At 36.5% G+C, this 27,551-nt stretch overlaps 1 protein-coding gene and 1 pseudogene across 1 annotated transcript in view; both read left to right on the forward strand.

Annotated features, from left to right (window-relative positions):
- The first annotated feature begins 364 nt into the window (after positions 1–364).
- RFC2 (replication factor C subunit 2) overlaps positions 365–27,551 on the forward strand; it is a 58,471-nt gene continuing 31,284 nt past the window's right edge. The window contains exons 1-5 of the mRNA XM_053707492.1: positions 365–516; positions 7,346–7,415; positions 9,856–9,897; positions 14,993–15,099; positions 21,474–21,575. Of these exons, the coding sequence (XP_053563467.1) occupies positions 416–516; positions 7,346–7,415; positions 9,856–9,897; positions 14,993–15,099; positions 21,474–21,575 (422 nt within the window). The 5' untranslated portion in view covers positions 365–415. The remainder of the gene's footprint in view (positions 517–7,345; positions 7,416–9,855; positions 9,898–14,992; positions 15,100–21,473; positions 21,576–27,551) is intronic.
- Positions 10,481–11,773, forward strand: LOC128653920 (sodium/potassium-transporting ATPase subunit beta-1-like; annotated as a pseudogene).

The raw sequence follows: 27,551 nt of genomic DNA on the forward strand, positions 1-27,551 counted from the left end.
ACCAATCTTTGTCATCAAATAAAGTTATAAGCACTTTCGAGGAGGGATCCAGGCTCCAGCCCTTGTTCATAAAACTAAAGAACACGCATGGACAGCCATCTAGGGGAATAACGAAGTACTGCACCAACCACGCATTTACCAATATGTTTTTATTTGAGGATTTTAATAAACGGCATATTCTACCATTTAATGTGTTTTTCAGCTAGTTGTATGCCCACCAGCTAAGAGTATCTAAGACAAGATAGGTATCGGTAACAAAAAGCACCAGCTACTAAACTGTCACACAAAACTGATGTGACTTTATCCCCTCCCCGTCTGACAGCACTAGCTGTAGGGGCGGAACATGAGCACGTCTCGCTGACGCTAGGCGCGCTTCTTGCGGTCTGGTCTTGGTGCTGCTGGCGGGAAGCAAATCATGGATGTAGAAATGAAAGAAGCTTCTAGCTCTGAAACAGGGAAAAAGGATCCACCTGCACCAGCGACGAAAGGGTCTGCCGGGACTTTTGAGCTGCCCTGGTGAGAGCGCAGTGATATAGCGCAGCACTAGTGACATGCACCATCTGCCATTAAATGCTCTTTAGTAAATAATGCGTAGTCTTGTGATTACACTGGTACAACTGAATGTTGTTGCATTCAACCCCTTGGCTGCTAGGGAGCGCTGTGCTTCACACTGGTTAGTGCGTCACATACTTCCTTGCGGCAAAGGGTTAAACATAAATATGAATTGACGTGTCAGATCATTGTTTGATAAATTTTAGGGGCCGTTCAACCATGGCGCTTACGGTTTAAATTACTACTAACTTTTTCATTACTTATAAATAGCGTTATACACGTATTATAACTTTAGACATTTTCTTATTGCTCTACTAATTTCACCTGGTGTGCACACAACCCACAAATAGGACCAATTGCACTTGCACATTTTCCCTTCGATTGTTCTGAGTGCTTATGACACACACAGCAAAAGGTGGAATCTAGAGCAGTGGTTCTCAAATTTGAGTCTATGGCACACTCATGCAACTTTCTAATTTACTCCTATTATCAAATTGTCTTTGTTCTCTTGGTGTCTTTATTTGAAAAGCAATGTAAGTTTAGGAGCCGACCCATTTTTAGTTCAACACCTGGGTAGCACTTGCTGATTGGTGGCTAAATGTAGCCACCAATCTGCAAGTGCTACCCAGGGTGCTGAACAAAAAATGGGCAAGTTGCTTAAAATTTGGGTTTAATATCCATTTAATGCTGGACTCCAGTGTTATGTTATTTTTTTAAATTTTATATTTAGCAACTAGGGTGTTAACATGAGTGTAAAACTCTGTAGAAAACTTACTGTTGTCTGTATGCACTAACAATTCAAATTGTGCACACACTAACAACTGTGTTTGCCTTATGATTGTACTAGATATGAATAGATCCCTCACCATTTAGCTTTGAGGTGCAAAGTGAGAAATGCCACTTATAGAAGCTCAGGATCATAACAGCCTATTAAAATAAAGTCTGGGAACCGAACACATATTTGTCTGGCAAACATGACTAATTTGGCCAAAAATATTTTAACAATCAAAATTTGGCCGCATTTGTCTATTCTCATGTTAGGCTAAGTTGTGTATCATTGTAGCAGAAATATATTTTAATAAAAACATTTTGCAAATGAGTGTGTAGTTCAAACAATTCTTCAGGTGTCAGTCAAAAAGTACAGAAGATTATTTCATATACAGATATATACATTTCCCTTCAAACAGTAACTATGTCAATATAGGGAATTTAAAATTTGAGTTTGTCTAATTCTTTCTGTTTTATTACAAGAACACATGGTTTGATAAAATAATGTGAGCACCTGGGAAATAAGCAATATTTCTTAAAGGGATATTAAACTTAATATATATATATATATATATATATATATATATATATATATATATATATATATACAGGTGGCCCTCGTTTTACAACGGTTCAATTTACACAGTTTCAGAATAACAACCTTTTTTTCCAGTCATGTGACTGCTATTGAAAAGCATTGAGAAGCAGTGCATTTACTAAAATAGCCAGTAGGTGGACATGTCCACTTGTGTTGCAGCAAAGCCAAGCAAGCTGAAATTAATCAGTTTAACCAGACCTGAGCTATCAAGCAGATTTCAAAAGAAAAAGATCTTCCTGTCTATAACTCAGTCCAGATTGGAATGCATAGAAAGAACTGTTTGCAGAAAAATGCATGTGACGTCTGTGTTGTGTGATTATTTTATTAGGTTTATAATGCTGTCTAGCATTTAAAGTCTTTATTTCAAAACTTTTAAAATAATGTATTAGGTGTTACTTATGACAATTTTGAGAGGGGCCTGGAACCTATCTCCCTCATTTCCCATTGACTTACATTATAAACTGGGTTTCAATTTACAACCATTCCTTCTGGAACCTAACCCCGGTGTAAACTGAGGGCTACCTGTATATATATATGTTGGACACAATAATGTAATTTTTATTGTAAGAGTTAAAGGGATACTAAACCCACATTTTTTCTTTCATGATTCAGATAGAGCATGCAATTTTAAGCAACATTCTAATTTACTCCTATATTATCGCTTTTTCTTTGTTCGGTTTCATTATTTCTTTATTTGAAAAAGCAGGAATCTAAGCTAAGGAGCCGGACCATTTTTTGGTTCGGGTTGCACTTGCTGACTGGTGGCTAAATGTATGATAGGTTAGGGAAAATTCAAAGGGTTTGTGAAATTTGAAGCCAAGTGCTGAAATAGGCACTATTGTAATTAGATAGAGTAGGTTAAAATGAACACTTTATTAAACATTTATGCAAGGACAGACAATTCACTTAAATTGGATCACACTTAAGAAACAAGTTATCACCATATGTTTCTATATTCTGGTCATTATGAATGATCCAACTAAAAAATAAAACCAAAGTTAAAAATAAGGGCAATGTGCTCTAGTAGATACTAGTGCAGTGTGTGATAGAATGAATCAAGGTTGTGTAGTATGGGATATAGTAAAGTTAGTGCCAAACGCAAACACACAGGCTATGCGCTCAAAGGCGTCCTCCTACCTGCGTACTGCTGGGATTAAACCCAGTCAGCCGATTTCTAACTTGATCCCTATAGGTAAACTAACACAACATTCATACAGTATCAGTGTGTCTTTTAAGAATCACACTCTTATGTTCATGTGCGATGAGAAAGTCTATTGTGTAATAGTAGCGGTATATCGCTAATTATCATAAAGGTCTGCAGTATGATAATTATAAGGGCTTCCCTTTGCAAAATAATAAATGCTCCCTTAGTCTAGAGAAGATTCAGTTAAGTTCTAAGTGCATATCGTCCCTAAACGAACTAATTCTCTATATTATTGGCACAATTTGCAAATTAAATGTACAGCTATTAACCTTATGCGCTATAACGCTAAGAGACAAATCCACTGTTTAAAACAGCGGGTATTACAACAAACAGGCATAAGTTTCGGTAGCTGCTCTCACACAACACCAGAGCACGCCCACCGACGCGTTTCGTCACTGTACGTGACTTCGTCAAGGCATAGTGACGAAACGCGTCGGTGGGCGTGCTCTAGTGTTGTGTGAGAGCAGCTACCGAAACTTATGCCTGTTTGTTGTAATACCCGCTGTTTTAAACAGTGGATTTGTCTCTTAGCGTTATAGCGCATAAGGTTAATAGCTGTACATTTAATTTGCAAATTGTGCCAATAATATAGAGAATTAGTTCGTTTAGTGACGATATGCACTTAGAACTTAACTAAATCTTCTCTAGACTAAGGGAGCATTTATTATTTTGCAAAGGGAAGCCCTTATAATTTTTTGTAATGTACGTATGTTTTGATGTACATACTGCAGACCTTTATGATGATGATTAGCGCTATACCGCTACTATTACACAATAGACTTTCTCATCGCACATGAGCATAATGGTGTGATTCTTAAAAGACACACTGATACTGTATGAATGTTGTGTTAGTTTACCTATAAGGGATCAAGTTAGAAATCGGCTGACTGGGTTTAATCCCAGCAGTACGCAGGTAGGACGCCTTTCAGCGCATAGCCTGTGTGTTTGCGTTTGGCACTAACTTTACTATATCCCATACTACACAACCTTGATTCATTCTATCACACACAGCACTAGTATCTACTAGAGCACATTGCCCTTATTTTTAACTTTGGTTTTATTTTTTAGTTGGATCATTCATAATGACCAGAATATAGAAACATATGGTGATAACTTGATTCTTAAGTGTGATCCAATTTAAGTGAATTGTCTGTCCTTGCATAAATGTTTAATAAAGTGTTCATTTTAACCTACTCTATCTGGTGGCTAAATGTACCCACCAATCAGCAAGCGCTATCAAGGGTACTGAACCAAAATGGGCCAGCTACTCAGCTTAGATTTTTTTTTTTTAAAAAGATAGCAAGAGAACAAGAAAAATTGATAATAGGAGTAAATTAGAAAGTTGCTTAAATTGCATGCTCTATTTGAATCATGAAAGAAATAAATTGTGTTTAGTATCCTTTTAATATTATTCTTGTAGGCTACAGTGGAGAGAAAAAAAAAAAAGAAATGTTGCAATTTTTTTTGTTTTTCTTTTGTTTGTCTATATTCTGTATGCCAGTGTAGTACAAGTTGCGTTGAGTGGTGGTTAGAACAAGAGGTTGGTGAAATTGGGTGACATCAAACTTCCAAAAGGACAAATTGTGAAATAAGAAAAAGTTGGTGTCATGGTCATAAAACCTGGACAGCTGAAAATGGAAATAGGTGATATGGTCAGATGAGTCATTAATTACATTATTTCCAACAGCAGCTTAACTCAGCATAAACTCAGACTGTCTGGTTCCAACTGACAAAACATGGGGTGAATCTGTGATAATGTGGGCTGGCCACATCATTACCCTAAAAGGTTGAGTTACTGCCAGCAACTACAAGGGACATCATATGGTCCAAATGTTTCCCAACAACAATGCCATTTTTCAAGATGATGATACACTTATACACACAACCAGAAGAGTTAAGTCTTGGTTTGAGAAGCAGCTAGATAATCCTTAACATCTGACTTGAATACAATCGAACAAATATAGGCAGTTTTGGAGAGCAGAGTAAAAACCATATTCTCTCTATATCTAAAGCAATTGGCAGATGTTGTTATAGACAAATGGTACAACATTCCACGGGAGACTATTCAAAAACTGTATTAAAGGGACATGAAACCCAAACATTTTTCTTTCATTATTTAGAAAGAACATGCAATTTTAAAAAACTTTCTAATTTACTTATATTATCTCATTTGCTTTATTCTCTTGATATCCTTTGCTGAAAAGCATATCTAGATCGACTCAGTAGCTGCTGATTGGTGGCTGCACATAGATGTCTCATGTGATTGGCTCACCCATGTGCATTGCTATTTCTTCAACAATTGATATTTAAAGTATAAAGTAAATGAGATAATAGAAGTAAATTGGCATGTTGTTTAAAATTGTAATTTCTATCTGAATCATGAAAAAAATTGTTGGGTTTAATGTCCCTTTAAAGGCAAATGGTGGTCTAACAACTTATTATTTAAAGCAATATGAAATTATACCACTATCATTTTTTATATATTTGAAGAAACCACTTACAATTATAAAAAAAAAAATACACTTTATTAGAGTAATTTGAAACCATTTATATGGCGTAGGTGCTGAGAGGAGGGGTTGATCACATGACTATGGGGGCACTTTATTGGGCATCACTGGATTGCCTCACTCTTGAAGCATCCAGTGATAGCCCACTGAGCCTGATACCAGCATGCATTGCAGCATGACAGTACCTAGGCTCCATTTTAAGTACAGGTAGCCCTCAGTTTACGCCGGGGTTAGGTTCCAGAAGGAATGGTTGTAAATCGAAACCGTTGTAAATTGAAACCCAGTTTATAATGTAAGTCAATGGGAAGTGAGGGAGTTAGGTTCCAGACCCCTCTCAAAATTGTCGTAAGTAACACCTAATACATTATTTTTAAAGCTTTGAAATGAAGACTTTAAATGCGAAACAGCATTATTAACCTAATAATATAGATTGTGTCATCATCAAACTAAGTTTAATAAACAAAAACATTTGCTAAACCTAGGGTTGCCACCTGTCCCTTAAAATACAGAACACTTATAAGTTACACATGCTGCAGGGTGTGCAGGGAGGAGTATGAATAGTGCTGTCCAGAAACACAATACATGTTCCTCCCTGCAGCATGTGTAACTCATAAGTGTCCAGGAAAACATGGCTGAGGTGGCAACCCTAGCTAAACCGCACCTAATAAAATTATCACACAAACACAGACTGTATCCTCATCAATCTAAGTTTAATGTACAAAAACAAAATAATCACACAACAGACTGTATCATCATCAAACTAAGTTTAATGAAGAAAAACGTTTTTTTACTTGCATTTTTCTGCAGCTAAGGGAAGTGGCTGCTAGATCTTGTTCCTTTAAAAACGGCTCCATTGCTCAGGTCTGGTTATACACTGAATAATTTCAGCCTGCCTGTGTTTAATCACACAACAGACTGTATCATCATCATCAAACTAAGTTTAATGAACAAAAACGTTTTTTACTTGCCTTTTTCTGCAAACAGTTCTCTGCATTGAGTCTGCAGCTAAGGGAAATGGCTGCTAGATATTGTTCCTTTGAAAGCTGATCCATTGATCATGTCTGGCTTGCTTTTCTTTGCATGTGTTTGCTGCATCACAAGCGGATAGCTCCACCTACTGGCTATTTTAATGTATGCATGTGCTAATGCTTTCAAAAGCAGTCAATGCTTTTCAATAGCAAAAAAAAGGGCGTTATTCTGAAACGGCGCAAATTGAACCGTCGTAAACCGAGGGCCACCTGTATACAGTTACTGTTACTTTGTATAGAATCACTGTGTTAGCCAATCACAGTGATTCTATACAAAGTAACAGTTGTTCTTCACTGATACTGCACTGTTGCTGGGTAGCCTCACATGCAGGTATCTAGCAACAGCATGAGATACATGCTGATCTCAGTGTGTATCTTATGTAATTGAAGCACCCCGCTAACAGGCATGTGATGGCTTGCATAGCACAATTCTGCACAGTTCTCTGTGGCTCCTGAGAGGTACTTTATGTGTTTAACCCATGTGCGGCTATGCAGGATCAATAGTAATAAAACTACTTACAATAAGAGCATATCATGGTTTGTTTGTTTTTTCACCCCTACAACAATGGCCCTTTAACCTAGATTTATAGGAGATGCAAGTCTCAGTGTGAAGGCATCCAAATGTGAAACAGAGAATATCTTCACCATATATATATTACTGATTGTATTATGTATATATGTTTTACAGGGTAGAAAAATACCGACCGTTAAAGTTAAATGAAATAGTTGGCAATGAAGAAACGGTTAGCCGACTAGAGGTGAGTAATACATTTGCTAGAAGAATAGTTTTACTGGATAATATTTGCAGGCCACAATTTCTCAGTTAAAGGGACATAATACTCATGCTAAATCACTTGAAACTGATGAAGCATAACTAAAAAGCCGACAGAAAAATATCACCTGAGCATCTCTGTAAAAAAGGAAGATCTTTTACCTCACAATTTCTTCAGCTCACCAGAGTAAGTCCTGTGTAAAAAGTTTTATTTCAGCTGCAGGTAAAAAAGAAAAAATGAACTGCGAACTGCAGCCAATCATTATCAGCAGTGCTGAGGTCATGAACTATTTTTTTTTACTGTGATCTCTCGAGATTTCATAGTAAACTTCATTAAACTGAATAGGGAAATAACATGTGTGCACAAGGCTCACTCCCTTGCCTGTCTCGGAACAGACCTACTGATTTGCTGCTTAAAGTCCTTTGCAATGGGGTTTGAATACTTAGGACATTTTGAGGTAAAATATCATCCTTTTTTACATAGAGATCTTCAGGTGATATTTTCTAGTCAGCTTTTTACAGCTATGCTGCAGCACTTTCAAGTGTTTCAACATTTGGGTGTCATGGCCCTTTAAATTGGTGCATTTACTGTGATATGATAAAAACTTGCTATCTCAAATTAAGCTTTAAAGGGTTATTAAACCCACATTTTCTTTTATTATTCAGCTAGAGCATGCAATTTTATGCAACTTTCTAATTTACTCCTATTATCATTTTTTCTTCGTTCTCTTGGTATCTTTATTTGAAAAAGCTGGAATGTAAGCTTAGGTGTTAGTCCATTTTTGGTTCAGAACCTGGGTAGCACTTGCTGATTAGATGATTACATTTAGACCGATCAGCAAGCACTACCCAGGTTCTGAACCAAAAATGGGCCTGCTCCTAAGCTTGCATTCCAGCTTTTTACAAAGAAGAGAAATTTTATAATATGAGTAAATTAGAAAGTTTCTTAAAATTGCATGCTCTATCTGAATCATGAAAGTTTAATTTTGACTAGACTGTCCCTTTTTAACTATGATTTTTCTTATAGTGTCCTCCAGTAGAGTTGTGAGATTTCCTCCTCAGTGAACAATCTAGCCCACAGACCAGTTGTGTACAAACCTGCATTTTATGTTAAGATAAAGCTGTAACAGGGCACCATTTTTAACAAAAAGTGCTCTGATATACACAGCCTATACATTTTGAAGTTCATGTTCCTCACTTCCTCAAATCTGAATCAATATTGTAATGCAAGTTAGTATTTATGTATTTAAGGCAAGTATTCCATTTATTTATAACATTTTCATTATTCTCATAAATACTTTATTATCTCTTGCTTTTTAATTTATAGCTTATTATATTGATCAATGTTACTTCAGTTGTAAGAAAATCTGAATCTTGTGTTTTAGTATTTTATCATGTTTATTCATTAACCCTTTGACAGCACTTTCCCATCTGGTTGCTAAGATTTTTTTTAAAGGGGTTGGTTTTTTTTTTTTTTTAAATTTAAACTTTTTTTTTTTTTTTCAAACCCCCAAGACTTACACTGTTGGAAAGGTTAGGCGATTACCTTTCCAACAGTGGGTCTTATGGGTCTGTAGCTGCTTATATGCATGCCATCTGCTCCTATACTTAAAGGGACAGTCAACACCAGAATTTTTGTTGTTTAAAAAGAAAGATAATCCTTTTATTACCCATTCCCCAGTTTTGCATATCCAACACAGTTATAATAATACACGTTTTACCTCTGTAATTATCTTGTATCTAAGCCTCTGCTGACTGCCCCCTTGTTTCAGTTCTTTTGACAGACATGCAGTTTAGCCAATCAGTGCTCAGTCCTAGGTCACTTTACGTGCATGAGCTCAATGTTATCTATATGAAACATGTGAACTAATGCCGTCTAGTGGTCAAAATGTATTCAGATTAGAGGCAGTCTTCAAGGTCTAAGAAATTAGCATATGAACCTCCTAGGTTTAGCTTTCAACTAAGAATACCAAGAGAACAAAGCAAAATTGGTGATAAAAGTAAATTGGGAAGTTGTTTAAAATTGCATGCCCTATTTAAATCATGAAAGATTTTTTGGACTTGACTGTCCCTTTAACATTAAGTATAAATAAAGTTGCGCAGTGACATCACCGCGCATCACGTGAAGCCCCGGCGATGCCTGTCACAATGCAGGCCCGATCGCCAGGGGTAGGAGCAGGTGGGAGCCTCCAGATCTCCCTCAAGGTGGGAGAGTGCTCATGACGGCTCTGAGCCGTCATTAGCACCAGAGTGAGAAACTCTGTGACGGATCAGAGCCGTCATTAGCACTCAAAGGGTTAAATAGATATGCATAGATACTGCTATACTGTGTTTTCATTCTATATTAACAAAGTATCGGCTGCTAAAACTACATGTACAACCTATAAAGACTCCAATGTTACAGATTAAAATCTAATTTATTTTAGGTTTTCGCAAGGGAAGGAAATGTACCAAACATCATCATTGCTGTAAGTATGTACATTCAAACATTTCTGAAAATACTCACACACACACACACACACACCTACCTATTTATTGTAAGCTTCAGTATGATAGCATCATTTATATCAATGGTAAAACAAATGTTTCCCTTAATATCCACTAATAAAATAATTTCAAGTGACTCATTTAAAATTGAGTCTGTATGTATGTGTGTGTATATGTGTGTGTATATATATATATATATATATATATATATGTATATGTGTGTGTGTGTGTGTGTGTGTGTGTATATATATATATATATATATATATATATATATATATATATATATATATATATATATATATATACACATACACACACCTATCTATGTGTGTGTATGTGTGTATATATATATATATATATATATATATATATATATATATATATATACACACACATACACACTGCATGTGTGTATGCAAGTTTATCACCACTTACAGTGATGAATATCACAAAATCTGCAATATTATTAGAGAGTCATTTCCCGACCTCGCCGGGTCCAAAATTCTCCTTTAACAAGCACCGGGGGCCACTTGTCAAAAAAACATCACTACCACCTACACAACAACTGCTGCTGCCGTCTACACCACCCATTTTATTGCCAAAAAAAACGTAGCCACCCCCGATCGTGCTATCTAAGCCTTAAAACTGCATTGCAAGCAAGATCTAACATAAAGAATGATTATTTCTGCCTAAGGGAACCAGAGAAATAACTTCATCCGGCCGGAAGAAATTCGAAATAGACTGAAGGAGATCGGTGCGTGTATATAAAAAGGTTGTCTGGTTTGAATAGCGTTTACAAGACACAAAAAGAAGAAGAAAAAAAATGGCTAGAGGAAAGGATAAGGAAAACGATGGAGGTTGGAAGAAATTTATGTGGAACCCCGAAAAGAAGGAATTTTTGGGAAGAACAGGTGGCAGCTGGTTCAAGATCCTTTTATTCTATCTGGTGTTCTATGGATGTGTAGCTGGTATATTTATTGGGACCATTCAAGTGCTTCTCTTAACCATAAGTGAATTTGAACCAATGTATCAAGACCGAGTAGCACCACCAGGTTTGTCCCAGGTTCCAAGGGCAGTGAAGACAGAAATTACCTTTTAAACTTTCCGATCCTAAAACCTATGAAGATTATGTGGCTAGTATTGATGCATTTTTGAAATCTTATGACCGTGAGAAGCAGATAAATCCTAAAGAATTTGAAGATTGCGGTGCTGAACCTACAGGCTACATAGAAAGAGGTCCTATAAACAAAAACTATGGCATGAAGAAATCATGCAGGTTCTATCGTGAATGGCTGCAAAACTGCTCTGGCTTAAATGACCCTGATTATGGCTTTAAAGAGGGAAAACCCTGTGTCATTATTAAGCTGAACAGAATTTTGGGATATTATCCAAAGCCTCCTACCAATGAAAGCTTACCAGAAGATTTAATAAATTATAACAAAAATGTCATTCCTATAGTCTGTCGAGGCAAGAAAGAAGACGACGTACCTAAAATTCAGGAGGTGCGATATTATGGACTGGGTGGATTTGCAGGTTTCCCCCTGAACTACTACCCTTACTATGGAATAAAGCTACACGAATCATACCTGCAGCCACTGGTGGCTGTGCAATTTGTCAATATAATCATGGACACAGAAGTTCGTATTGAATGCAAGGCATATGGTGAAAATATCGGTTATAGTGAGAAAGACCGCTTTCAGGGACGGTTTGATGTAAAGTTTGAAATAAAGAGTAGCTGATCACAAGCACAACCTTTCCAAAATCATAAACTATATAAAACAAACTTCTAGTCTTGAACAAACTGTCATGTATGGGACCTACACTAAATATATATGCTTCACGCTAGATTTCTGCATTTACTAGGTTAGAATGTAAAATCAAGGTGTAGCAATAGAATTATATTTATTCTACTGTAAATGACTTGAACCTTGGGACATGCCCATTCTGCTGTAAATTAATGATTCCATAATCAGAAATGTAGTAAGCAGTGTTTCTGGCCCCAAAATATTGCTACTTTTTCTGTCATTTTTATTTTTTTAGTGTACTTGTACAGTAGCATATGTGCATACTCTGCAATTTTCTCCAAGCCATGTTTCTACTTTGTGAGCAAGTTTGCAGTCCAAGGTGTAAATACTCTATAATGGGAATAAAACTGGCATGGTATTTTTGTTGCTACTTTAAAAAAATGTATAAAAACACAAAAAAATTGACCCACTGATGAGGATATTTAATAGCACTCCACAGAGCCCTTTTTAAATGTGGCATTGATTTTATTTGGATAAAGGGGGCATTTTTCCTTTTTTTTATTTTATTCCCCCCCCCCCCTCTTTTTAGCTTCACTTAACTGCAAAAGGTGATGGGTTGTGCTGTGATTGTATTTAATGCTTTTTATACAAACTTGTTTCCCCTTAATCCGTAAGTATGTTTTGAAGGTGTGTGAGACCTGGGTCCGACTGTCACTTTTTTTTTTTTGAGTTATATATAATATAATATATATATATATATTTTTTTTTTTCTGAAAGCATCACACTTTGGTGCTGTGTCTTTGCAAATGTTTTATCCATTATCATGGTGGAAGAATTTTATATTTATGCAGTTGTACAATTTTATTTTTCTTCAAGAAAAAAGTAATGTATAAAATAAACCAAAGTCATATGTTGAAAAATAAATCTTTATTTTAAGAACTTTAAATGCAATGCAGTACCCCATAGGATGTATTAAATGTCTACTGTGCGCACATTGTCAAACATCTGTAATATTTGCCAAGAGTACAGCGCTCTTGTTCAAAATAAGTCAAATTGAAACATCAGACAATAAAATACATAAAACCAAAAAAAAAAAAAGTCATTTCCCATATTAAACACTGATCCTATCATTAAAGAGATAGTAGATAAGGTAAGGGATGTGACTTTATCACTAGAAGGGGTAAAACACTGGCCAATTTCCTATCCCCATCTGATCTGACTGTTAAAACTAAAACCACTTGGCTTAAAAAAGGGTAGGATTTTACAAATGCAGACGACCAATCTGCAAAACTTGTTCTCATGTCACAGAAGGGACAAAATTAAGTCCAATAGTACAGGACAAGAACATGACATTAAAGGGACAGTCTACACCAGAATTGTTATTGTTTTAAAAGATAGATAATCCCCTTTTTTTTACCCATTCCCCAGTTTTGCATAACCAACACAGTTATATTTATATATTTTTTACCTCTGTGATTATCTTGTATCTGAGCCTTTGCAAACTGCCCCTTTTTTCAGTTCTTTTGACAGACTTGTAATTTAGCCAATCAGTGATAGCTCCCAGGTAACTTCACGTGCATGAGCACAGTGTTATCTATATGAAATTCATGAACTAACACCCTCTAGTGAAAAACCTGTTAAAATGCATTCTTAAGAGGCGGCCTTCAAGGTATAAGAAATTAGCATATGAACCTCCTAGGTTAAGCTTTCAACTAAGAATACCAAGAGAACAAAGCAAAATTGGTGATAAAAGTAAATTGGAAAATTGTTTAAAATTACATGCACTATCTGAATCATGAAAGTTTATTTTGGACTAGACTGTCCCTTTAATTTCTATATAAATTGTTCTACCACACAAGTTTATTTACTTACGTGTCAGATTTTGGTCAGATTTGTTCAAAACAATATACAGGGAAAACAAAACGTTCTCTAAAGGATAGGTTCTTACAACATCTGAGATCTATAGAAGATATAGATTCAGATACACCAGTAGCCAGACACTTCAAAGAATTGCACAATGCTGATGTGTCTAAACTTGCTATACAGGGTATTGATCATGTACCTGTGTGGAGGAGGGGAGGAGACATGGAGAACAAACTAAATAAAAGTGAGGTATACTGGATCTTTACTCTAAAGACCAGTAGCCCACTTGGTCTAAACATGAGAAGAGACCTTGATTTGTTTACATGAAAGACTAACTTTCCTCATCTTCTTCATACGAACATTAGTACTAACTGAATACTATCTAGCTGTAACATTCAAACACATTTTAGTTAATTTTCTACTAAAGATATAGTAACATGAAATAAAATATCAATATGTATTTTTTTCTTTGTGATTTACAATACATTAAATTTCAGTCAAAAGGGAATATAATCAGGGTATTGTAATATATCGCTAGTTACTATGTTGATCTAAGCACTTATGAAGCGTAAATAATGAATGTCTAAAAACCCATCTAATGTTTAAAATGTATTTCTCTATTTAGCTTGTCTGCTATAGAATAGTTGAATCACAAAATTGAAAAATTGAATAACGTCCTAAAGAGGGCATAAATGAGTAGATTAAGTGATGATCGTTAATATTTTGTATATATTTGTCTCTCATAAACTATTTTGGGTATACACACTGTCACTTTGCAGTGACCAAGTGCGCATGCACGAAACGCGTATGCAGGTGTATCTGTGTACACTGATTTTCTGTTTGGTGGAGTGAGGTGTTTTCTTATGGAGGTCTTTTATATGCTTTTAAAAGTTTGAAAATAAAGCATCTTTGGATTTTATATATCTCTGAGTACTGAATTTACTGTGAACGAGTGCACTACACATCTTGTGATAGTGTGTGTGTGTGTGTGTATATATATATATATATATATATATATATATATATATATATATTTTTTGTTTGTTTGTTGCTATTATATTAGAAATATATTAATAACTATTTTATATTGGCTATAATGAAACCTGCAGTTTCAGAGACAAAATCTCTTCTACCCCTACTGGGATGTTAATTTATACATATTCATAATTTTAGTATAGGTGGTGGTTCCAACAGGCAAAATCAACCGTTTCAAATGACAAAGTAAAAGTAAAGTAGCTGTTTTGCAAACAGTTGAATACATGACTCCAGCAAGTAAAATGGATCACTGCAAACACATTATAATAAGATTTTCTAAAGGATTGTAATCATAAAGCTTTACTATAATTTTACTATAATCAGTTGATTGTAATACCTCTTAACTGTCAAGGGTTTTGCAGTATCAAAAAGCCATTTGTAACTAGTAAATTAACTTCTTATACAAAGATATCTGGTTATTTGTATTTACAGGGGCCCCCTGGAACAGGCAAAACAACCAGCATTTTATGTTTAGCTCGTGCACTTCTGGGCCCAGCTCTAAAAGATGCAGTTTTAGAACTCAATGCCTCTAATGATAGGTAAGCTTGACACACTCATAATATTTATTTGTAACGCACCATAATTCTTCAATAGGAGTGGTGCAGTAATTAAATAAGATTCTACTGTGAGTTAATTCAACAACAAATTAAAACATTGTTCCAGATACAATATCATTGCACCAATTTGTTTTTCTTTCTTGATTCATATATAGTATGAAACTTTAGGCAACTTTCTAATTTACTCCTATTATCAATTATTTCACATAATAAAGACACTTGCTTTGTTTTATCATATTAGCATCTCTTGTATATTTCAGTAAGTTTAGCTGTCTTTTTGAAGCTTATTTATTTATGCATTCAAATACATTAAAAAGAAACCTAGTGTGTCTAATATGCAGTAATATTTTATTTCTTTCATGTAATTAGCAAGAGTCCATGAGCTAGTGACGTATGGGATATACATTCCTACCAGGAGGGGCAAAGTTTCCCAAACCTTAAAATGCCTATAAATACACCCCTCACCACACCCACAAATCAGTTTTACAAACTTTGCCTCCTATGGAGGTGGTGAAGTAAGTTTGTGCTAGATTCTACGTTGATATGCGCTCCGCAGCAGGTTGGAGCCCGGTTTTCCTCTCAGCGTGCAGTGAATGTCAGAGGGATGTGAGGAGAGTATTGCCTATTTGAATGCAATGATCTCCTTCTACGGGGTCTATTTCATAGGTTCTCTGTTATCGGTCGTAGAGATTCATCTCTTACCTCCCTTTTCAGATCGACGATATACTCTTATATATATATATACCATTACCTCTGCTGATTTTCGTTTCAGTACTGGTTTGGCTTTCTACAAACATGTAGATGAGTGTCCTGGGGTAAGTAAGTCTTATTTTCTGTGACACTCTAAGCTGTGGTTGGGCACTTTTTTTATAAAGTTCTAAATATATGTATTCAAACATTTATTTGCCTTGACTCAGGTTGTTCAACATTCCTTATTTTCAGACAGTCAGTTTCATATTTAGGATAATGCATTTGAATCAATCATTTTTTCTTACCTTAAAAAATTTGACTTTTTCCCTGTGGGCTGTTAGGCTCGCGGGGGCTGAAAATGTTTCATTTTATTGCGTCATTCTTGGCGCTGACTTTTTTGGCGCAAAATTTTTTTCTGTTTCCGGCATCATACGTGTCGCCGGAAGTTGCGTAATTTTTGACGTTCTTTTGCGTCAAAAGTGTCGGCGTTCCGGATGTGGCGTCATTTTTGGCGCCAAAAGCATTTAGGCGCCAAATGATGTGGGCGTCTTATTTGGCGCTAAAAAAATATGGGCGTCACTTTTGTCTCCACATTATTTAAGTCTCATTATTTATTGCTTCTGGTTGCTAGAAGCTTGTTCACTGGCATTTTTTTCCCATTCCTGAAACTGTCATTTAAGGAATTTGATCAATTTTGCTTTATATGTTGTTTTTTCTATTACATATCGCAAGATGTTCCACGTTGCAACTGAGTCAGAAGATACTTCAGGAAAATCGCTGCCCGGAGCTGGAGCTACCAAAGCTAAGTGTATCACTTTTGGTATCTGTTCCTTCAGCTGTTGTTTGTATTAAATGTTATGACAAACTTGTTAATGCAGATAAAATTTCCTTTAGTACTGTTACATTACCTGTTGCTGTTCCGTCAACATCTAATACTCAGAGTGTTCCTGATAACATAAGAGATTTTGTTTCTAAATCCATTAAGAAGGCTATGTCTGTTATTTCTCCTTCTAGTATACATAAGTCTTTTAAAACTTCTCTTTTTTCAGATGAATTTTTAAATGAACATCATCATTCTGATACTGATAATGGTTCTTCTGGTTCAGAGGTTTCTGTCTCAGAGGTTGATGCTGATAAATCTTTGTATTTGTTCAAGATGGAATTTATTCGTTCTTTATTTAAAGAAGTATTAATTGCATTAGAAATAGAGGATTCTGGTCCTCTTGATACTAAAACTAAACGTTTTAATAAAGTTTTTAAATCTCCTGTAGTTATTCTAGAAGTGTTTCCTGTCCCTGATGCTATTTCTGAAGTAATTTCCAGGGAATGGAATAATTTGGGTAATTCATTTACTCCTTTTAAAACGTTTTAAGCAATTATATCCTGTGCCATCTGACAGATTAGAGTTTGGGACAAAATCCCTAAGGTTAATGGGGCTGTCTCTACTCCTGCTATATTTTTAGCGGATGTTGCTGCAGCTTCAACTTTTTGGTTAGAAGCTTTAGCGCAACAAGTAACAGATTATAATTCTCATAGCATTTTTATTCTATAACATGCTAATTATTTTATTTGTGATGCCATCTTTGATATCATTAGAATTGATGTCAGGTATATGTCTCTAACTATTTTAGCTAGAAGAGCTTTATGGCTTAAAACTTGGAATGCTGATATGTCTTCTAAGTCAACTTTGCTATCCCTTTCTTTCCAGGGTAATAAATTATTCGGTTCTCAGTTGGATTCTTTTATCTCAACTGTTACTGGAAGGAAGGGAACTTTTTTACCACAGGATAAAAAATCTGAGGTAAATTTAGGTCTAATAATTGTTTTCGTTCCTTTCATCACAACAAGGAACAAAAGCCTGATCCTTCATCCTCAGGAGCGGTATCAGTTTGGAAACCTTCTTCACTTTGGAATATATCCAAGCCTTATAGAAACCCAAAGCCAGCTCCTAAGTCCCCATGAAGGTGCGGCCCTCATTCCAGCTCAGCTGGTATGGGGCAGTTTACGTTCTTTTCAAAGAAATTTGGATCAATTCCGTTCACAATCTCTGGTTTCAGAACATTGTTTCAGAAGGGTATAGAATTGGCTTCAAGTTAAGGCCTCCTGCAAAGAGATTTTTTTCTTTCCCGTGTCCCAGTAAACCCAGCAAAGGCTCAAGCATTTCTGAAATGTGTTTCAGATCTAGAGTTGGCTGGAGTAATTATGCCAGTTCCAGTTCTGGAACAGGGGCTGGGGTTTTATTCTATCTCTTCATTGTACCAAAGAAGGTCAATTCCTTCAGACCAGTTCCGGATCTATCAATATTGAATCGTTATGTAAGGATACCAACATTCAAGATGGTAGCTGTAAGGACTATCCTGCCTTTTGTTCAGCAAGGGCATTATATGTCTACAATAGATTTACAGGATGCATATCTGCATATTCCGATTCATCCAGATCACTTTTAGTTTCTGAGATTCTCTTTTTTTAGACAAGCATTACCAGTTTTGTGGCTCTACCGTTTGGCTTAGCATCTGCTCCAAGAATTTTTTCAAAGGTTCTCGGTGCCCTTCTGTCTGTATTCAGAGAACAGGGTATTGGTATTTCCTTATTTGGACGATATCTTGGTACTTGCTCAGTCTTCACATTTAACAGAATCTCATACGAATCGACTTGTGTTGTTTCTTCAAGATCATGGTTGGAGGATCAATTTACCAAAAAGTTCATTGATTCCTCTGACAAGGGTAACCTTTTTAGGTTTCCAGGTAGATTCAGTGTCTATGGCTCTGTCTTTGTCAGACAAGAGAAGTCTAACATTGATATCAGCTTGTCAAAACCTTCAGTCACAATCATTCCCTTTGGTAGCCTTATGCATGGAAATTTTAGGTCTTATGACTGCTGCATCGGACGCGATCTCCTTTGCTCATTTTCACATGCGACCTCTTCAGCTCTGTATGCTGAACCAATGGTGCAGGGATTACACAAAGATATCTCAATTAATATCTTTAAAACCGATTGTACGACACTCTCTGACGTGGTGGTCAGATCACCATCGTTTAGTTCAGGGGGCTTCTTTTGTTCTTCCGACCTGGACTGTAATTTCAACAGATGCAAGTCTTACAGGTTGAGGAGCTGTGTGGGGGTCTCTGATGGCACAAGGGGTTTGGGAATCTCAGGAGGTGAGATTACCGATCAATATTTTGGAACTCCGTGCAATTTTCAGAGCTCTTCAGTCTTGGCCTCTTCTGAAGAGAGAGTCGTTCATTTGTTTTCAGACAGACAATGTCACAACTGTGGCATACATCAATCATCAAGGAGGGACTCACAGTCCTCTGGCTATGAAAGAAGTATCTCGAATTCTGGTTTGGGCGGAATCCAGCTCCTGTCTAATCTCTGCGGTTCATTTCCCAGGTATAGACAATTAGGAAGCGGATTATCTCAGTCGTCAAACGTTGTATCTGGGCGAATGGTCTCTTCACCCAGAGGTATTTCTTCAGATTGTTCAAATGTGGGAACTTCCAGAAATAGATCTGATGGTTTCTCATCTAAACAAGAAACTTCCCAGGTATCTGTTCAGACCCCGGGATCCTCAGGCGGAGGCAGTGAATGCATTATCACTTCCTTGGAAGTATCATCCTGCCTATATCTCTCCGCCTCTAGTTCTTCTTCCAAGAGTAATCTCCAAGATTCTGAAGGAATGCTCGTTTGTTCTGCTGGTAGCTCCAGCATGGACGGATTCTTTTTCGGATGGCCTCTTGCCAACCGTGGGCTCTTCCGTTAAGACCAGACCTTCTGTTGCAAGGTCCTTTTTTCCATCAGGATCTCAAAATCTTTAAATTTAAGGGTATGGAGATTGAACGCTTGATTCTTGGTCAAAGAGGTTTCTCTGACTCTGTGATTAATACTATGTTACAGGCTCGTATATCTGTATCTAGAGAGATATATTATAGAGTCTGGAAGACTTATATTTCTTAGTGTCTTCTCATCATTTTTCCTGGCATTCTTTTAGAATTCCGAGAATTTTTTTACAGTTTCTTCAGGATGGTTTAGATAAGTTTGTCCGCAAGTTCCTTGACAGGACAAATCTCTGCCCTTTCTGTTCTTTTTCACAGAAAGATTGCTAATCTTCCTGATATTCATTGTTTTGTACAAGACTTGGTTCGTATAAAACCTGTCATTCAGTCAATTTCTCCTCCTTGGAGTTTGAATTTGGTTCTGGGGGCTCTTCTAGCTCCTCCTTTTGAACCCATGCATTCATTTGGACATTAAACTTCTTTCTTGGAAAGTTTTGTTTCTTTTGGCCATCTCTTCTGCCAGAAGAGTCTCTGAATTATCTGCTCTTTCTTGTGAGTCTCCTTTTCTGATTTTTCATCAGGATAAGGCGGTGTTGCGAACTTCTTTTGATTTTTTTCCTAAGGTTGTGTATTCTAACAACATTAGTAGAGAAATTGTGGTTCCTTCATTGTGTCCTAATCCTAAGAATTCTAAGGAGAAATCATTGCATTCTTTGGATGTTGTTAGAGCTTTGTAATATTATGTTGAAGCTTCTAAGTCTTTTCGAAAGACTTCTAGTCTATTTTTCATCTTTTCTGGTTCTAGAAAAAGCCAGAAAGCTTCTGCCATTTCTTTGGCATCTTGGTTGAAATCTTTAATTCATCATGCCTATGTCGAGTCGGGTAAAACTCCGCCTCAAAGGATTACAGCTCATTCTACTAGGTCAGTTTCTACTTCCTGGGCGTTTAGGAATGAAGCTTCGGTTGATCAGATTTGCAAAGCAGCAACTTGGTCCTCTTTGCATACTTTTACTAAATTCTGCCATTTTGATGTGTTTTCTTCTTCTGAAGCAGTTTTTGGTAGAAAAGTACTTCAGGCAGCGGTTTCAGTTTGAATCTTCTGCTTATGTTTTCATTAAACTTTATTTTGGGTGTGGATTATTTTCAGCAGGAATTGGCTGTCTTTATTTTATCCCTCCCTCTCTAGTGACTCTTGCGTGGAAAGATCCACATCTTGGGTATTCATTATCCCATACGTCACTAGCTCATGGACTCTTGCTAATTACATGAAAGAAAACATAATTTATGTAAGAACTTACCTGATAAATTCATTTCTTTCATATTAGCAAGAGTCCATGAGGCCCACCCTTTTTGTGGTGGTTATGATTTTTTTGTATAAAGCACAATTATTCCAATTCCTTATTTTATATGCTTTCGCAATTTTTTCTTATCACCCCACTTCTTGGCTATTCGTTAAACTGATTTGTGGGTGTGGTGAGGGGTGTATTTATAGGCATTTTAAGGTTTGGGAAACTTTGCCCCTCCTGGTAGGAATGTATATCCCATACGTCACTAGCTCATGGACTCTTGCTAATATGAAAGAAATTAATTTATCAGGTAAGTTCTTACATAAATTATGTTTTTGCTTTAATAAGATAGTGGTTATTCATGTTTTTTTGGGGTTTTTTTTTAACACGTATTGTACAGGGGTTTGCCAATTGTTGTACTTAATTATTTATTTACTCCAGGTTTTCCTTAGTCATACGGCTTTCACTTTTATGTAACCTAAAAGTTACAATTATTTTATGAATATTTTTTTTGGATTCTGATAACTCTATTTTCTCTTTTGTGTGACTTATTTGTATTATACATTTTAAAAAGTTAATGATAGCTTTTCTTTGCTCTTTTTCATAGAGGAATTGATGTAGTGAGAAACAAAATTAAAATGTTTGCTCAGCAAAAGGTCACACTTCCCAAAGGCCGACATAAAGTTATCATACTGGATGAAGCAGATAGGTATGTTATGTGTTGTGGTTTTTTTTTTTTTTGCCCTATTACCTTAAAGGAACAGTGAAGTAAAAACTAACGGCTAGATTTAGAGTTTTGTCGGTAACGACCCGCGTAGCTAACGCTGGCTTTTTTCTGGCCGCACCTTTAAAATAACTCTGGTATTGAGAGTCCACAGAATGGCTGCGTTAGGCTCCAAAAAAGGAGCGTAGAGCATATTTAACGCAACTGCAACTCTCGATACCAGAGTTGCTTACGGACGCGGCCAGCCTCAAAAACGTGCTTGTGCACGATTCCCCCATAGAAAACAATGGGGCTGTTTGAGCTGAAAAAAAAAACTAACACCTGCAAAAAAGCCGCGTTCAGCTCCTAACGCAGCCCCATTGTTTGCTATGGGGAAACACTTCCTACGTCTGCACCTAACATGTACCCCGAGTCTAAACACCCCTAACCTTACACTTATTAACCCAATCAGCCAATCGGATTGAACTTGATTCTGATTGGCTGATTCCATCAGCCAATCAGAATATTCCTACCTTAATTCCGATTGGCTGATAGAATCCTATCAGCCAATCGGAATTCGAGGGACGCCATCTTGGATGACGTCATTTAAAGGAACCGTCATTCGTCGTTCAGTCGTCGGCCAGGATGGATGTTCCGCGTCGGAGGTCTTCAGGATGCTGCCGCTCCGCTCCGGATGGATGACGATAGAAGATCCCGCTTGGATGAAGACTTCAATCGGATGGAAGACCTCTTCTGCCCCGCTTGGATGAAGACTTCTACCGGATGGAGGACCTCTTCTTGCTCCCCTTGGATGAAGAATTTGGCTCGGCTGGGTGAAGACGACTCAAGGTAGGGAGATCTTCAGGGGCTTAGTGTTAGGTTTATTTAAGGGGGGTTTGGGTTAGATTAGGGGTATGTGGGTGGTGGGTTGTAATGTTGGGGGGGGGTATTGTATGTTTTTTTTTACAGGCAAAAGAGCTGAACTTCTTGGGGCATGCCCCGCAAAGGGCCCTGTTCAGGGCTGGTAAGGTAAAAGAGCTTTGAACTTTAGTAATTTAGAATAGGGTAGGGCATTTTTTTATTTTAGGGGGCTTTGTTATTTTATTAGGGGGCTTAGAGTAGGTGTAATTAGTTTAAAATTGTTGTAATATATTTCTAATGTTTGTAAATATTTTTTTATTTTTTGTAACTTAGTTCTTTTTTATTTTTTGTACTTTAGTTAGTTTATTTCATTGTATTTATTTGTAGGAATTGTATTTAATTTATTTATTGATAGTGTAGTGTTAGGTTTAATTGTAACTTAGGTTAGGATTTATTTTACAGGTAAATTTGTAATTATTTTAACTATTTTAGCTATTAAACTTAACTATTTAATAGCTATTGTACCTGGTTAAAATAAATACAAAGTTACCTGTAAAATAAATATTAATCCTAAAATAGCTATAATATCATTATAATTTATATTGTAGCTATATTAGGATTTATTTTACAGGTAAGTATTTAGCTTTAAATAGGAATAATTTATTTAAGAAGAGTTAATTAATTTCGTTAGATTAAAATTATATTTAATTTAGGGGGGTGTTAGTGTTAGGGTTAGACTTAGCTTTAGGGGTTCATACATTTATTAGAATAGCGGTGAGCTCCAGTCGGCAGATTATGGGTTAATAATTGAAGTTAGGTGTCGGCGATGTTAGGGAGGGCAGATTAGGGGTTAATACTATTTATTATAGGGTTAGTGAGGCGAATTAGGCGTTAATAACTTTATTATAGTAGCGGTGCGGTCCGCTCGGCAGATTAGGGGTTAATAAGTGTAGGCAGGTGGAGGCGACGTTGAGGGGGGCAGATTAGGGGTTAATAAATATAATATAGGGGTCGGCGGTGTTAGGGGCAGCAGATTAGGGGTACATAGCTATAATGTAGGTGGCGGCTCTTTGCGGTCGGCAGATTAGGGGTTAATTATTGTAGGTAGCTGGCTACGACGTTGTGGGGGGCAGGTTAGGGGTTAATAAATATAATATAGGGGTCGGCGGTGTTAGGGGCAGCAGATTAGGGGTACATAAGTATAACGTAGGTGGCGGTCGGCAGATTAGGGGTTAAAAATTTTTAATCGAGTGGCGGCGATGTGGGGGGACATCGGTTTAGGGGAACATAGGTAGTTTATGGGTGTTAGTGTACTTTAGAGCACAGTAGTTAAGAGCTTTATGAACCGGCGTTAGCCCAGAAAGCTCTTAACTACTGACTTTTTTCTGCGGCTGGAGTTTTGTCGTTAGATTTCTAACGCTCACTTCAGAAACGACTCTAAATACCGGAGTTAGAAAGATCCCATTGAAAAGATAGGATACGCAATTGACGTAAGGGGATCTGCGGTATGGAAAAGTCGCGGCTGAAAAGTGAGCGTTAGACCCTTTTTTTAATGACTCCAAATACCGGCGGTAGCCTAAAACCAGCTTTAGGACCCTCTAACGCTGGTTTTCACGGCTACCGCCAAACTCCAAATCTAGGCCTAAACGTTTATGATTCAGATGGAGCATAACATTTTAAACCACTTTACAATTTACTTCTATGATCTAGTTTGCTTTGTTCTCTTTTGTATGTTGAAAAGCATACCTTGGTAGGCTTATGAGCAGCAATACACATTAAACCCCAATCAATGATTCAGATAGAGAATACCATTTTAAACATTCTTTTTTACTTCTATTATCTAATTTGCTTCATTCTATAGATATTCTTTGTTGAAGTAATGGCAATGCACATGGTGAGCCAATCACACAAGACATCTATGTGCAGCTATCAATCAGCAGCTACTGAGCCTATCTAGATATGCTTTTCAGCAAAGGATATCAAGAGAGAATGAAGCAAATTAGATAATAGAAGCAAATTAGAAAGTTGTTTTAAATTGCATACTCTTTCTAAATCATGAAAGAAAAAAACGTGGGTTTCATGTCCCTTTAAAGGACCAGTCAACACAGTAGATTTGCACAATCAACAAATGCAAGATAACAAGACAGTGCAATAGCACTTAGTCTGAACTTCAAATGAGTAGTAGATTTTTTTTTTCTGACAATTTTAAAAGTTATTTCTCTTTCCACTCCCCTTGTACCATGTGACAGCCATCAGCCATTCACAAATGCATGCATGTACCATGTGACAGCCATCAGCCATTCACAAACGCATACACACTTATTCTTGCACATGCTCAGTAGGAGCTGGTGACTCAAAAAGTTTAAATTTAAAAAGACTGTGCACATTTAGTTAATGGAAGTAAATTGGAAAGTTGTTTTAAAATGGCATGCTCTATCTGAATAATGAAATTTTAATTTTGATTGAGTGTCCCTTTAAGGGAATTAACTGTTTGGTGGATGCACCTGTATGCTTCTTGTCATTGGCTCACCCAGTATCTTCACTAGCTACTAGTAGTGCATTGCTACACCTTCAACAAAGGATACCAAGAGAATGCAACAGTATTGATAATAGAAAAATTAGAAATAGAAGAAATTGGAAAGATACTTTAAAACTGCATTCTCTACCTGTATCATGAAATAAATGTATGTGCTTTGGTTAAATACAAGCATTGTATGGCTGTAAGGTAGAGACCCAGGGAGGAATAGACCTTAACAAGGTCCTGGTCCTATAAACATATTTTATGATGCTTTAACTAACTCTTCCATTTCGCTGTTAATTTAGCTGTGTGCTATACAGGTACAAATCCCCAAATCCGGAATTCCAGAATCCAAACTTTTTAATTTAATTTTTTTTTTTTTTTTTAATAATATGATAAATTACTTTTTCTCTCTACCTGTTAGCCACAATCTTCTCTGCCTGTGTCTTTGATTTTTTTTTTGTTCTAAAATGCAAATAGTCTATTTAAGACAACAAAAATTGCTTTTTTGATTACAGTACTGTACTATCTTTCTGATGGTACTATGCATATAAAAGTAAAAAAAATTATATAAAACTTCCTTTAGGTTGCATGTATACGCTGCATAATGACATATAAATATTGCCTAAATGACAAGATATTGTATGTTGTTTACACTTGGTCCATCCCCTCTCCAAACTGTCCGATTTTTAAATATGCACATTATACAAAAATTCAAAAATCCAGTCCTAAGCAGTGTGGATAAAGGGATTTCTCTGTGTGTGTGTATACAGTTATGGCCAAAAATATTGGCACCCCTGCATTTCTGTCAGATAATGCACCATTTCGCCCAGAGGATTGTTGCAATTACATGTTTATTTCTTTTATTGTATTGATATGACACAAAAATGTGGAGGGAAAAAAGCCAAATCTGACACATTCCACGCAAAACTTCAAAAATGGTCTGGACAAAATTTTTGGCACCCTCAATTTAATATTTGGTAGCGCACCCCTTGGAAAAAATAACTGAAATCAATCGCTTCCTGTAACCATCAATGAGTTTCTAAAACCTCTCTACTGGAATTTTAGACCACTCTTCTTTTGCCAACTGCTCCAGGTTTTTCGGATTACAAAGGTTCCTTTTCCCAACTGCTGTTTTGAGATCTCTCCACAGGTGCTCTTTGGGATTGAGATCTGGAGTCATTATTGCTGGCCAGTTCAGTACTCTCCAGCGCTTTGTCTTAAACCATTTCTGGGTGCTTTTTGATGTGTGCTTTGGGTCATTGTCCTGCTGTAAGACCCGTGACCTCTGACAGAGACCCAACTTTCTGACACTGGGCCCTACATTGCACCACAGAATTCTTTGGTAGTCTTTAGATTATTATTAATTATAAAGGACTGTAATTCAAAAGACATTATGAAATAATAAAAGTTTTATTTGTCACAAAGTTCACTGAACATTTTTATAAATAAAAAATATTACAATAAAATATTACATTTAAAGGGGTGATGCAATTGGGTTGTAGGGCTGTTATATAACATCAATCTGACATTTGTATGGAGTTTCGAATCTAAGTTGAACAGTCTTTCACTTTCCACCATACTGCATGGGGCAGAAAGATATTTTTGGGCCATTTTAGCCAGAGCTGGAAATCTGTTTATTAACTGACCAGTACTTCGGGGGTTTGTCTGAATGATGTACAGTGATCTCTCCTACAATAATACAAATAACAGCAGTTTGTATTGGCAGAACAGTAGTAAACAATTTTTAGTTTGAATGAAATGGGAACATGCAGTTTGAAAAAAACACCACAAGATAGCATATGGGTAGGAAGCGGAGGTATCGGTTTAAGTATCGGTGCATTTACACGAGTACAAGTACTCATACAAATACTTGGTATCGGTACCGATACTAGTATCGGTATCGGTGCAACCCTACTTGTATGACATTACTTAACATGTATTTACGCCATACTGGATAATATACCTTATGTGCCTTACGTGAAAAAAGGAAAGACATATATTGACTATACTATTCTATGCCTAACATGAATTCATGTTGTGTGCTATAATGTGGCAACCTTATATTTCTGTAGTGTATAGTAGAGGGATTTTTTATGTGTATGTTAACACTTGTCAAAAGTAGCGGATCATATTAATTTAGGATCCTAGCTGGCTCATACAATATTTGTTTCTCTAGGTGCCCAGTGTATATTAATTCCCACTATTTAGATAATTGGTTTCTAGTTGCTGTTTCCATAAGATGTCTAACAATGGATTGTTGTACATTAAGGGGTTTTGTAGAGACTAATAGACTCTCCCTTTGTGTTACAGTATACTCTAAGAAAATATCAAACCTTCTAATATGTATAAAGAGTAACATATACGAACCAATCCACATCATTCACTGATCTGAATGGTAATCTAGACACCCCTTCAGGGAGCCATCCCCCAATCTGCAGGACCAAGTAGTTATAAAACCCCCTACTTTGAACGATGATTGCTCATGGGGATTAAACACTATACCCATAACCTATGGCACTTACATTAAACCATCACACCCATACCACATCCATACTTACTATAAGGACCACATATCACTAAAAGGACTACCTAAAGCAAAA

Source organism: Bombina bombina, chromosome 3 (assembly GCF_027579735.1).
Source record: "Bombina bombina isolate aBomBom1 chromosome 3, aBomBom1.pri, whole genome shotgun sequence".
NCBI lineage: Eukaryota > Metazoa > Chordata > Amphibia > Anura > Bombinatoridae > Bombina > Bombina bombina.